We start from the raw sequence: 15,102 nt of genomic DNA on the forward strand, positions 1-15,102 counted from the left end.
GTCGGTGACTCGCAACCACCCTCGTGCGCTAGCTAAACTAAACTAAACGTATATTACAATGATCGTGGTGCCGTTAATGGCGCAGCAGTTATAAGATGTTGCACAGCCCGTATGTTCCCCATTACGTGTATATATAACAGTCGCGCTTTAAGAAAACGACGCCAAAACGACTTTATTACCATACGATGAATAATTGTGCTTGAAAAGTAGTGCGTTAATTATATCATAATTACGTTGATTCATATTGTGTGATAACTTAAATGTAGTCTTAATTATTATTATCGGTCTTAATTATAGTCATGAATACAAATTTATTATTTTTTTGAAATCTCAACAAAATTTCTCATCGTACTACTTTAAATTCCTCCTAATTATAAATCCAATGTACAAAGAGTTTTATCTTTCCGCAATTTATCTTTTTCCGTAATCTTATCACTTGTACGCGCCACATACGATACTTTTTCCTAAAAATTCTCCGAGCGTGACAAACTTCTTTCAAGCATCGCTATATCATTCGTGGCCAGAAAAAAGTTTAGAAAAATTTTGTTCTTATTCTTTTGATATTTAATAATATATTAATAGAAAAATTGTCTTGCTAATATGATATATTTGCAGAAAAAATATTTTTTCTCAGTTATATATGTATTTAATTTCTATTCATTCTACTTTCGTGATTACTTAAAAAAAAAAAAAAAAAAAAAAAAAAGAAGCAACAGTGCTTTGTCTAGTGTTAAAATTATCGGACACAATTTATTTCATATATTTGGATAAAATGTTGTACCGCATGATACTATATTTCGCGAAAAGAAATGAAAAGGGGAACCTTCTCTTTCCACCAGACGTCCTACTTTCTTCTCGCTTCGCTTCCTAACAACGAATTTTTCTCCCCCCCGCCCCTTCGCCGTTCTCCAATTCAGGGCAGGTAATTCGGTTCTCGTCCGCCTCCGTGCATCCCCGACCTAACATTTGAATACGGACGAGCTTCGGCGAGACGTGGCAGGAAAACGAGAGGCTGAGATGGTTGGAGGAAGAGACGGAGAGAGATGAAACGAAGTAGACTAGGGTGGGCCTGGCAATCCATGTTTCTCCGACGAAATGACCTTCGTCGGTAGAAAGACGCACCGGGGCTGTCATCGTCTTCGTCGGCTTACGAGCAGTCGCCGTAACTCCCGAAACTTTTCTTCTCGCAAAGTGAAAGCGCACGCGGACGTCACGAAAGAAAAAAGAAAGAGGAAAGGAAGGAGGGGTAAGAGGGTTAAGAACCATCACGCAGGACGAATCGCGAGGGAGCGAAAGACTGAGATGCAAAGACAGAGGCACGGGTCCGCCGAGATTCGAGGATTTACCCACGGAATAAAATCCGATACAGCCTCGTGAATACGTTGTTTTTACTTACGGCATACTCTCGTTCTCCCATGGGCGACGATTCTCTATCTCTCTCTGCTCTAAGGCGTTGCCGTACCATGTGCGTATGTATACATGTACGGCGCTCGAGCTCAAGTAAACAAATATTACGGATTGCTATGTCGCCGTGTAATTCTCCCTTCCCCTTCTCTCTCTTCCCTCTCTCTATACTCCTACTAATAGAGTTACGTCTCGAGTTTTCTGCGACGATTTATCGGTGTCAAGTCAACATCCGTGTAATTCGATCACGAAAAGAAAAATGAAGCAGAAACGAGAACATTTTTAAGGTAAGAGTATCTGATACTTCTTACGATAAATTTTCATATTTCTTTTATAATTATTTTTACATTATTCTCAAGAATTAACATTTCAAGATACATCTCGATTATTGAAACGAGTGTTTTCTCTCTTGTTGTCTCTTTTATTTGCGCACTATAAAGTTTGCGAGGATCACGCGGTCAAAATATCAGGCGTCTGAGTAAGATAAAATGGCAATTAACATTAACTTGAGCAACGTGTCTCGTGAAGGGTAATAAAGATACCGGGCATATCTGCGCTAACATCACTGCAACCTTATCGCCGTTTTTACGCATTGGCGTAACTCACGCATTTAATAGATTCGCGCAAACGTCGCACCTTCATCATTATCTTGTTAACTCGCACAGCCAAGGTCAGTAATGTAACCAGAATAATATTGACGCTAAAAAAAATTAACGACGCATGGATCTTTTAACATTAATATTTTTGAATGTACCAAACAGTTTGCTTGTGTTTATAATTATGAAAAAGAATCGTTTTAATAATTCAATCCTAATATCGATATTATATTTTAATGCCAACGACGTTAATTGTAAAATGTTTGGTTCTAATTTCTGCGCGAGATTGTTCTTTCCCGTTTCTCTCTACGTGCTGTGATCCTTTATGCAAACTATTGCACGCTATATATAACTACATTTCGCATATATCATAAAGAGTAGATTTCAGGTACAATGTTATTTATTACCGATACGCGACCCGTTGTTGCCGTCGAATCAACCAAACCATTCTCAACTTTCAAAGTTGCTTCGACAAGCTCGTTCTGCTATCAAGAAACTCATTAGCGAGAAAATAGTGTGCTCTATATTTTAATGAATCGGATGATTAATCTTCCTTATAAATCATTATTTGATTCGTTGATGATTTAAGAAATTTATTTTTTGTCTAATTGTAAATATCTTTTAAATTAGTGAGTGATCTTTAGTAATTTAAATATATGTAATTATATATAATTATATATTAAATATATATATATATATATATATATATATACATATATACATATAATTTATACCATGTTTTATTAATACGAACGCATTAATTCATATACTATTAATATAATAATTGAATTATATATTCTTAAAAAAAATTTAAGTCAAAAATATTAATTTTAAACATGAATATTAATGTGGGAATACAAAATATAATAAAAAATATATTTCTTTATATCGATTATTACGCATCTCATATATATATATAAGCTTTTTTTTGCTAAATTAGAGTTTTTATCGTCATACATACGAAAAAGCAAATAAGATTAATGAATGTTTTAAAAAATGGAAAAAAATGTGTTTTATTAACCAGCATTTTGGCAATTTGTTGATTCACTTTATTATATTGCTATAACATCTGCAAATAGACGTCGATCGGTCCATTTGGCAGAACCGATTGTCTTCACGCGTAGCAATCAGACAGAGTGCAAAACGTTGTACTTACGTATGCACGCTGCCATCAGGCTGAATCGGGGCTGTATTCACATTTTCTCTCAAACGAGACTTGAATGGTTCGATACTTCAACTGATTAAATGAATACAAAAGGCTTTATTTGTAAAATAATAGATTTTTTTACTGATATTATATTAAAATTAAAACTACCACACAATAATAACTTAAGAGAAAGAAGAGTTAAAAAAAGAATACAAAAACCTTATTCGAAAAACTTCAAGAAAATGTTTCTTCAATATATAATGGTGTTTCTTATATTTTAAAAATAATTCATGATTGAGGAATTATAAATTGTAAAAAATACATTTTTCCTCTCTTTGAAAATATGCAAATTTACTTACATTTTCGCGATCAATGCTTGTCTCGAAGATGAGAGAAAAATAAACTCCGGTTGTCGAAAAGATTTTTTCCAGGCGCATTGAAAATATATTGTCAGAATATGTCTGCGGTTACGTTAACGGTTCGCACCACTAGTAAGTGTCTTGGTACAGCACGCCTATAAAGTTGGTGCGTCGCGGAACCCATGCATAGATGCATATAAGGATCAGCGAGGTACTACATAATGCATCACCGCATTCTCTCCTCTCCCATTATATATATATATATATATATATATATATATATATGTGTGTGTGTGTGTGTGTGTGTGTGTGTGTGTGTGTGTGTGTGTGTGTGTGGGTGCGCGCGCGCGAGTGTGTATCTGTCTATCCAGCGTATACGGCATCGACTAACGTGTTTCAAATGGAGCCCTTTGTGCCTGCGGCGTCGGCATCGAGATTGAATATAAACGCGGGAATAAGAAGCCATTTTATCACGCTTTCCATTGAGCTTTTACTCTAGTGAAATTGAGGGCTTAGGGCGGGAGCTTAGAGAATTGGGAGAATTCTTCCTCGGCTTCGTTTGCCGTGAAAATGAAATGACGTTGCCTCGTCGGGGAGAGAACCGCTTTGCGCACTTCTACCCGCATTTAATTCGTATGGTAATCGTTAGCCGCGCATTTCCAAATATTTTGGCTCACTCGATGTTACTACGGCTGTGAAATCGGAACGCTTTGGAATACGAATTTCACGAAAATAAGAACGTTTAGATTTGCTGGTATTTAACTGAGAAACGCTTTTAAAATTTGGAGACAAACTAGTAACGGATTGAATTAACGCTTTCAGGAAGTAAATCAAACAATTTTAGAATGTGTTTTATTAATTCTTATTTGTCGAGCTGATTCAAGTAATTCGAAAAGCACATATTATTTCTGTCGTCTCACATATCATAAAATATTTTTTCATCGTATATCGAGTGTTAAATCGGAATTCCACGAGTTTCGTGATACCTCTGGTGTCACGACATAGGAGAAAGAGACACGACTGTCAAGATAAAAAAAAAGCGCGTATTCGACGAGCACGTACGAAACGGTGTCGTTAAGTGCGACTGACGCGTCATGATTCAACGTTCTGTCGTGGAAGAGGATTCGAAACGGAGAGCCTGCACCTGCAGGGCACTTTGAAGTAAGGTAGGTAATCCCTGCTCGCAAACGACGGCGACTAAGCCTCCATGATTTAGAAGCTCTTGGAGTATTTTAAGAGTCCCCTTTGCTCTACCACCCCCGAAAACAGCCGCTCGTATGAGCGCGTTTCAGTCTGTGTTTAGAGATGCAACACTGTCCACCGTTGTCTTGACTTTTCTAATCTTCCCATAGTTATGTTATCGCTTTGTCGCGTTCTCTTAGCGTCTATATATTATGCGATGATGTTCTAATCTCTGACATGAGAGAATGAACTACTTCCTCAGAAATTGAAATATTCCAAAAAATGAAAAGAAATAATTAAATTTTTAACAATACCGATTTATAAATAAAAGTTAATTTCGCGTATAAGTATTCGTTATTTAAATTTCTAAAATACTAATTTATCTAAATAAAAAATATAATAAATATAATACATTTTTATAAATTTACATTCATAAAAATATTTATAAAGATATATATATATATATATATATATATATATATATATATATATGTATACAATCGTATAAATGTTTACATAAAATGTATAATATATACATATAAAATATAATGCATATTGTATACATTAAATGTTACAAAATTATACTATTCTTTAATTACGTATATGTAATTATATAAATATTCTTATTTAAAAACACCTATAATTTTAATAGCTACAAATACAAATACTGATATTTTAATTCCTCAAAGTCTGTCAATATAAAATACAATTATTCGACTTATAAATTTTCTAAATACAAAACAAAAAATACATATCGCAATCATTATACATACTAATTGATATACGTATATAATGAAATCGATCATTACTTCTATATGTTCTGATTCATTCGAGAAAACTTGTTTGACGGTGAATAAGCGTGCTATAGTAGAGCAATAATAAAATTTACTCGCCGAGCACGAGAATGGGAGCAAACGATTCCGGAAGCATGTACGTGTACGCCAAAACCATAGAAGGGAGCTATAGAAGGGAGTTCGGATAAAGAAGAATGAAGGGAGTTGTCAGGATATTGTGAGGGAAACGGGGAAACCTCTGGCTATCCTCTAGCAATGGCCCTCTTCAACAACGTACCTCGAGAGCAAGCTAACATCCTGGGCTACCACCTTTTCCAACCTAACAACCACCTTCTACCCTCCCTCTTCTCGCTCGTTGAATCTAATTACACCCGCCAAGACCCTCCCGTTTTAGAGAGTGAGCGGAAATTCTCGGGGAGTGAAAGAGGGAAAGAGAAAGAGATAGAAAGAGAAGGAGGGACCAAGAGAACGAGGGAAAGAGAGATTGGATCCAAGAGATAGGGAGTAATGGAGAGAGATAGAGGAAAAGCAAAGAGAGAGAGAGAGAGAGAGAGTGAGATAGAGAGAGAGAGAGAGAGAGAGAGAGAGAAAGAGCGAAGAGAGGGTGAACGTAGAGAAGCAGAGCGTTGCCAGGCGACGGGAGCCATCTTGGAGGGTTGCAGCCACTAATGGCCTAATGAATTTAATGGAGGCTCCCCGATATAGAGTAGCAAGAGAACCGAGGTGGAGAATAACAGAAGCGAAAGAAGGGAAAAGGAAGAGACTGGACGTAGAAAGAGAAGGAGGCAAGTCGTCGTCGCATGGCGACGACGGTCTCCGTGCTTCTAATTTTCCTCGATGTCGGTGAACACCAAAAGCAACGAACGGTGCGATTCCGACGAAGAAACGAGGAGGAAAGACGATAGTGGAAAGATAGCGGATAGGAAAAAGGAGGAGGAAGAAAATCATCGGTTTTCCGGACTGTCGAGCGCGACGGGTATGGTGCATTAACCGAGCGTAGCATCCGAAAGGCCGTGGATGGTCTACCTCTCGGATTTTCGCAATTAAGTAAAGAATGAGTATCTGTCGCTCGCGAGAAAAAAAAAACGATGACTTATACCGTGCCGTTCTCGCAAAAATCGAGGATAATGAATAAGATAAATATCGTACTTTTATTAATTTCGGAAAAGGGTATGGATATAAAAAACAGCAGTTTTATGAATAATTGTAATAAATTTTTCAAACGTAAGAGTAAAATTACGTCTTTTCATGTATTACAAATTGTAAATTATAATTATATATGTATTTGTATAATAAAAAGTTATAACTAGTTGCATTCTATATCGAATGATCCGATTTGTAACATTAATTAATGTTGCAATTATTGTTGGACTATCAACGTGACATGTATAATATTACCGAATTTGCTTATTTTCTTGCCAAAGAAATTCAAGAGATTCAAGATTGATCGTCGCACGCTTCGCTCACGCGTGCGCGTGATGCATCACGATGCGGCGACTAGAAGAGTGCTTCCACGTTAAAAAGAGGAAAGACTACGTTTACGGCGAGAACGTCGTTTGCCGATATGTGCGTAGCGAACGATCCGAGAAGGCGAAAAAGTAATAACGGTTACAGGTGGCTTTTAAAACTCCCTCTCGACCCGTCGCGAAGGTTTAACTTCGTTAATTATTTCTAATTTTATCTATCCTTTGCCGCTTCGACATTAACAAGCGAAAAGACTAATTAGCGAATGTGAGACTGCGACTGTATTATATCTGGCAAACAAACCTTGTGCGAATCTTTTTCAATTGTGTAAAATTAACAGAAGTACGGCAACTCTAAAACTCAAGCTTTAATTGAGAATGCTAATTGATGATTTATTATCTCTAAACGTACATTTTCGTCGAATTTTTTAGTGATAGAAGAATCGCGCGTCTTGTGATAAGATTATATGTCTGAAAATGCATATAATAATTACAAACAAGAACTGTTCATTCAACTTTTCTATTCACTACAATTAAAAATAAAACAAATATTGACTTTTCAGAATGGCCAAGAGAGAATTTAATTTTGCTATTTTAAAAAATATTACAAAAACATATAAATTTGTCTGCGTCCAGTCTAACACAAGTGTGACTAAATTCCTATGAGAAACCGAGCATCGAATGCGAAAATAGATTTAATCTATTTTTAAAAATAGAAATTATTTTAATTATAATTTAATAAAATATATTATCATATTGATGCATATTAATAAAAAAACAATATAAATTATATATACTAATAGAAATATTTTCAAGTAGAGTATCGTAAAAAAATTCTCGATTACTTTAAAACAAGACAAGAAAAATATACATCTTATATTTAATACAAATAAATTAGCAATAACGATAAACGTGCATGTGCAACAACGCTTTTGCCGCTAATGGAAAAGTCAATAAAACATCGAGCCTTCTAATGATGAAAACGCGCAGAAAACGATGCGGTTTATAAGTGCTGCGTAAACACACGTCAACGTAATTAAAGCGGCATAAAAAAAGTGTGGTGATCTCGTCGTTCTTCTATCTATGTCAACGTGGCATAGGTTACAACTATGTTATATATGATTACTTATCTTTACAATAATCTCACATCGTATGTAGCGGTTATCAACATGTAAACAACCCTTTCGAGAGGGGACCCACGCGCGCACGTGTTTCACTCGAGATTTATCTGATTCGTGCGACGCGTATGCGTGGACTCTCATATATGCAGGAGGCTTGTCTCTATTGTATCGCTTTGATCGAGCGTACTTTGCAGTCACGATCTCATAAGCTCAATCAGCGTAATTGTGACACGGGAGTAAACGCAACGCTGAGCTTTATCTCAATTTTAATCAAATTTTTCAATAATAAACACGTAAAACTGTTTACATAAAATATTGTTAAAAGTAATACATAATCTCTTGTTCGGTAGATATCACGAAGTTTGTAAAAAAATAATGAGTATCATGTTATCAATAAATAGTTCATAATCAAGTATTTATAAATCGACAGTTTCGTAAAAAATTAGAATTCTAATAAAAATTCAGAAAAGAAAATGAATAATTTTTGTATTATATTATCAAATTGTCAGACAAAATTTATTTGACTAATCATAAATAAACTCTAAACAGTTAACAGATTAAATGTTCAATTTTAGAAGAAAAAAATGGTACATAAAATTTAGGTAGAAAAAAAAGTATATTCAATATTCGACTCATTGTCAGTTGTACCGAGTATTTTTCGAATCGTTGAAAACGCGTGAGACAAAAAGTAAGCCGCTGGGAAAGATCGGTCGACGCGTTTGCCGAGTTAGAAATGAATGAAGAAGCGGCGAGCTAAAAAAGAGAAAATGGGGCGACGGTGAGTCCTGGGTAACCTCTCGCAGATGAGATAGGATTGAATGGACGTCGCGCAAAGGCGAGGGATAAGGTGGCGAGCGGAAAAAAGAAAAGAGTATATGAAGGTGGCGGATGAGAAAAGAAGGAAAATGTGATGGAACTAAAATCAAGAACGGAGAGACCGGGAGAAGGAGAGATGGCACAAATGAGCAGACAGCAAAAGAGAAAGAGAGAGAGAGAGAGAGAGAGAGAGAGAGAGAGAGAGACAGACAGAGAGAGGGGGGAGGGGGGGGCAAGAAAGGACCACAAGGGAATACACAGGCGATGAGACGCGACCGGATGAGATGAGATGATAGTGTTGCATGTAGCGCGTGCGCGTACCGACTCAATAAACATCCGTGGAAGCCTCGGTAAGACCCGGGCCGCGCTCTGGATTACGAACGCTACTTTCCTTTATTTTTCCGGATGCAATGCTCACACCCCTTTCACTCTCTTTTCCTTTCGTGTCCTCTCTCGCTTTCTTTCTCTCTTTCTCGTTTAACCCTTGTCCCACCTCGGTCGCGTTTTGCTTTCCTTCCACGGTTTCCCCTTACTGGCCGTCATCATCCTGCGTTTCTCTCTTTATCTTTCTCTCTCTTTCGCCCACGCGCACTAGTTTTCCCTTCCGTTCATATAAGCCGCCGTCTTTCCTTCCTCCCCTTTCCCTCCTTCACTTTCGACCTATCTCCAACTACGATTCCCTGCCTTTTGGCGGAACAGACGGAGACTCGTCACTCTCGGCGACTAGAGTTTCCCCGTTCCAGATTGTTAACCTCCCGGTCGAAATGGAAACTGCCCCGGTGTTCTATTCCCGGTTTTCGTGCTCGCGAAACCGAGCTTTCGGATAATCCACTGATTTGTCCCGTAATCACGAGTCACCGGTCGTCGTTGATTTGATACCGTTACGCTCGACGAATCGCAAATCTCAAATCGCGCCGATACATAAGAGAGTCGTGAATATTTATATCATAAATTGTTAATTGTTCAATATCGCGTTGAATACAAAATTACGTATATCAAATTGTAACAAATGTAATATATATATATGAATTTTCTTAGATGCATTCTCCACGATATTAGAATGTCAAAATATGATTTTAATAACTTTTTAGTGAACTCGAATTATTTTAAAGAATAGTAAACAAGAATAAAGTCTATCCATAATTTGTACGCTTCCACATTATAAGCATAATATTGTATTCAAAAAGATTTTACAGATTAAAGATATATTATTAAATTCATTATTATAGGTTTTTAATATTTAACATTAAATTTCCATTAAAATCTCAACTTGGTCGAAAGATCGAAAATTAAGATCGGTAGATTTGGGCCATCTCGTTGAAGTCCGTGATATAAATCGAGAGAACTGTGTATATAGGGACATACTAGGCGAGGCGATTTCCCTTCGGGGCGCAAAGCCGATAATCGATAAATCGAACCGCGTTTAATCATTCTTTCGAGCGAACGGGCGAGCAAGCGAACAGTTTTTAGCGCGAGCGACACCCCCCGCCGCGCCGGACGAAAGACAACGAAGAGTGCTGCCTAAAACCGATAATTGGCGACCGAGATTAACGTTTCTGTTGTCTCTGACGACGGAATAATGTGTACACTCGTATCGGCCGGTTCACCCGCTCTGCCATCGGCTCTGCCATGTGACTGCCATTAAAATCTCGGGAAAGCAGTGAGAGCGTAGCACCGGGCCGAGCTTCCGACAGATAGGTACATAAAACCGCTTTTACGATGGAGAGATTAGCTGGTGGATTTCGGCGCGATCGCGAGCGATTACGCGCCTTATAATATTTTAGTACTGACGATTAAAGGATTGGCTTTGCAACTGATTCGCGAAACCTTTTCGCGGTATTTTCGAAGCACCATTTCGACAGAGTGTTTTCCTATCCAGGCAATTCGAACATAAATCACATTAATCAATAATAAAGTAGCAATTTATCTATTACAATCTATTACATGAAAATGTGAAAACTGTTTGATTTAATTATTTACGATATTGCGTTTTTATCCCGAGAATCTATATTCTTTTTTCATAAAGATGTCCTCATAATTACTATTACTTAAAAAAGATACAATTTTAAAAATTAGATAAATAATATTTAATAGCAAAGTAAAAAAAACAGATATAAGTAAAAAATTAATTCAATCAAAAATTTGACTTTGTTCTGTTAAATCTGCTCGCACAATTCCACATACACAGAGTTATCTATTAGATAGAAATTATTTTATTATCTGTTGATTTTTATTATTTTGTGGGTTATAAAATATGAAACCATGATATACGCTAATAAGAGAGAGAGAAAGAGAGAGAGAGAAAGAGATATATTTTACGGAAATATCGCCGCTCTCGGCAGCTAATAAAAAGCGCGAGCGCGAAGGTGCTCAAATGCGAAGCAAGGATGTTCACGATGATGAGTGGCGAAGGAGAAGGCGTAAAGGAACGGAGGAATAGGTACCTGAGAATGTGAAGTAGGGTGATTTTGCCGAGGCCTTCTAAGCGGCGGGATTAAGTGCTACGTAAATTCTACGAGCCGCCGGCGCGTTCTCCGTGCACACTCTTTCTTTTTTTCTTGCATGGATAAAGAATCGCCGTCGCTCGGTTAGACGCATCGTCGACAAAAAGTGAAAGTTACTTGTGGATGTAAAAAGATTGCAAAAGGGTTTACAGGACTCTCAATAAGACGGAAGGATAGTCCGCGCATCTAACCTCTGCCGGATCATTACTTTATATCGTAATAAAATAGGAAAGAAAGATATAATATATTATATATACTATATGTTAATTACATACATAGTAAAGTAATAATAAATAATCTTATATTAATTTAAATTTTTAGATAAAAATATAGATAGAAAAATAATTATTTTATAATAAGATAATCATAAGTCAATACGATTTAGCAATTAATTGAAAATAAAATTTAAGATGCAATTTTTAAAAGAGAAAAAGAAAAGTCTGATGTAAAAAATGTTATAATTAATATATACAAAAATAATCTAATATAATTTTTATTCGTTAGCATGCTATATATATATAGATTTTGAATAATTGCTATAATGACATATATTATTTTAATAAATTATAGCTCATCAATTAATATCAAATATATTTCAATTAAAATTTAAGTGTTTCCAAAAATCAAATTGCATAAAATTTGAATGACAGATTTTTCTATTAGCCATCACACATGAGAAATTATTTATGTATAAAACTATTTCATTCATAAAATTATTCTTAAAAATTCTACATTAAAATAATATCTTTATATGATTGGCGGTAAAATTCACAAGATGGAATTTATAATTTTAATAATTTTATGTGTATACGTCCTGATATATGTATATGTGTACATTAATATGTACATGTGTATATGTTTCTTTCTTAAATATATTTCCTATATTACACAATATACATATATATATATATATAGAATTCTGTCTCCAAATTTGGTCGAAATTAGAAAATGTATTAAGATATAGTTATAAAATATATATTATATATAATAATTATATAATATTGTGGGATAATGAAAATGGATGTAAATTTAATATTAATAAATAGTTTGGATATATTTAAAAAAACAGTTTCGTTACAAAGCCAACAAATCGTCGTCGTTCGTTACAATTACACGTTACCGGTCGCGTGTATCGTCCAACGTCTTCTGTTCGTTCGTCGATGTGTTTTACTGGAATCTTTTTATCTCGCGATTAACCTCCGTCAATGCAAAGACAAGAAGAGAAAAAAACAACACGCAAATTCGAAATATAACCGAGCTAATATAACGCAGATTATTATTGCTAAATTATTATTAGATCCCTATTATTATTATTATTAGGTCCCCACAATATTATATAAATATTATATTAATATTATATAATTATTTCGTAAAAAAAAGAAGAATCAAAAATAAAAAAAAACTATTAATCCCGAGAAATATTATATTGAAGAAAAATTTAATAATTAATTTAATTTTTTACATATTATAAATACTGCATATATGAACAGTAAAAAGATGCCTATTTATCGTTATGTTAATGTGTTTACATACAAAGCATGATTACAATGTGCTGCAAAATTGCAGCACATAATCGCAAATGATATAAAGTAATAGTCAAAATTGAAACCGAATATAACATGTAACAATTTAAGAATTCAAAGGATAGTAACGGTAAAACGAGAGTACATTACACATACGAATGACAAACATACCCTATCAGTACACATGTTCAAAAGATGTTTAAAGAGATTCACAGGATATTAAAATATATTTAACATTCTATGGATTTCTTATAAACATCTTTTGAACATGTGTGCTGTTAGGGTATATTCTTTTTCGACAAACATATATTGCCGTCATAAAAAAAAAACATACATACAAGTTCCAAATTACGAGTTATCACGTACCTCAGTCATACTATCAGGAACCTCAATCTGTGTATCATTTTCCGCAAGTATTTCACAAATGATTAATATAATTTTGCGAGGAAAAAAATGCGCGCGAACTACGACTTGCAAATGGCAAAGCATACCTGTGTATTTTGAATTTCATGAGTGCAATAGTGTATGATGGTGCCATCTGGCAGCGGAGCGGAAAATTCATCGAGCTTCCTCCACTGGCTATATATGATATATCGCGTCTCGCGACGATAGAGCCTTACACATCTGAAAAAATATTCGAGAGAATTTACTCAACAGATTAATGATCGTACATAAATATAATATCTAAGAGCGAGATATACACATTTTGCAAGAATATATTAGCAGAAATATTGAAATATGACAATGATGACAGTCAGAAACCGAGCGTATCATGTAGCAGATTAGAAATTCGAGATAGTAAAGGCTGACAATGAGAATTTGAAATATTATAATTCTTGTCGATAAATATATCATAATCATGAGTGCGTATAGCAGGAAATTACAATGTAGTAACTACGTACCTCATTTGTACTATTAGAAACCTTGACTTCTGTATTACTTTCGGCAAGTATTTCGCAAATAATTAATGTAATTTTGCAACAAAAACACGAGAGACCGTGTAAACGCGCGAACTACGACCTACGACCCGCGCGAATGGTGCAACTTTACCTATTACCTGCGTATTTCGAGGTGATAGCGCCACCTGACGGCGCAATGGGAAAATACGAAGCATCGCACCCTGATGATAAGACATTAGGAAAATTAAGCATTGTCGGTAACGATGATTTTACAATCACCGATGAGATATTCTTAAAGCTGACCGATGAGATATTCTTAAAGATGAGCGGTCATGTATTGTCCGCTCGCACGCACGCGTTAAGCTCGAGATAATTTAAGAACGATAACATTATCTATCGTTTTAATTGTACCAAAAATAAAAAAGACGTTTTATCATAAAATTCCTAAAAACATTATTTTTTTATTATCGATGAAAAAGATTATAAACCTACAAATCTATAGTAAAAACCTTAAGATTTAATAAAAAAATTTTACGAATATTGTGTTTCATGCACTCTCATATATTTTATATATCTGTTTTATACATACATTTATAAATACTAATGATATAAAAAATAAAGAAATAATAATGTATAGTAGTAATGAAAAAGTAACACATAAAGAATTAATAGAAAAATTAATTTTGTGTAAATATCGCAATTCTTGAACATTATTTCATTATGGTAATTATTATTATTATTTTTACCTATAGATAAAACATTTATTTGCACTTCTGGCTTTTTTTTATTAAAGTTCTATGTATTCTAAATTATAAAAAAAAACTCTTAATACTCAAAGTTAAAACTTATATTTCAAAAGACATCATCGCGATTTTTTGTATGAAATTTTTTTTACTTTGGGTAGAAAAGATATGTGTTTTTATTTATAAATAAAATATTTATTTCTCTTATTTTCAACAATTCAGGAAACAATATTATTTCAACATTACAGCTATTACCATCTACATCTTTATACAATATTGTGTAAAAAGGATATTTTCAAACTACGGAAATCTTATTGGAATCAGTCGTGTAAAGTATATACGTATTGTGTTTGATATTGTTATTCTCATTCAGTATAGCTATCCCGTTTACACGCGTGTTGAAAAATGGACGAATTGTATAAATATAAATGTATAAATTGTAACGTATAAATATGTGTCGGAAGTTTGATAGTTTGCGAAATTGCACATAATATCCCGATTTTGGCCGCATTGCAAAAACGATCGTCAATGTCAACTTCGTACTATTAATA

General features: G+C 34.7%; 1 protein-coding gene across 4 annotated transcripts in view; it reads right to left on the reverse strand.

Annotated features, from left to right (window-relative positions):
* The window catches only part of Lolal (longitudinals lacking protein-like), a 180,810-nt gene extending 166,767 nt beyond the window's left edge, over window positions 1–14,043 (reverse strand). For all 4 annotated transcript variants that reach the window (XM_072909420.1, XM_072909416.1, XM_072909417.1 and 1 more), the window contains exons 1-2: window positions 13,812–14,043; window positions 13,401–13,533 (exon numbers count right to left, since the gene is read on the reverse strand). In XM_072909420.1, coding sequence (XP_072765521.1) covers window positions 13,401–13,533; window positions 13,812–13,816 — 138 coding nt within the window. In that variant the 5' untranslated portion in view covers window positions 13,817–14,043. The remainder of the gene's footprint in view (window positions 1–13,400; window positions 13,534–13,811) is intronic.
* Window positions 14,044–15,102: the final 1,059 nt, after the last annotated feature.

The sequence above is a fragment of the Anoplolepis gracilipes genome, chromosome 17, assembly GCF_047496725.1.
Source record: "Anoplolepis gracilipes chromosome 17, ASM4749672v1, whole genome shotgun sequence".
Taxonomy (NCBI): Eukaryota; Metazoa; Arthropoda; class Insecta; order Hymenoptera; family Formicidae; genus Anoplolepis; species Anoplolepis gracilipes.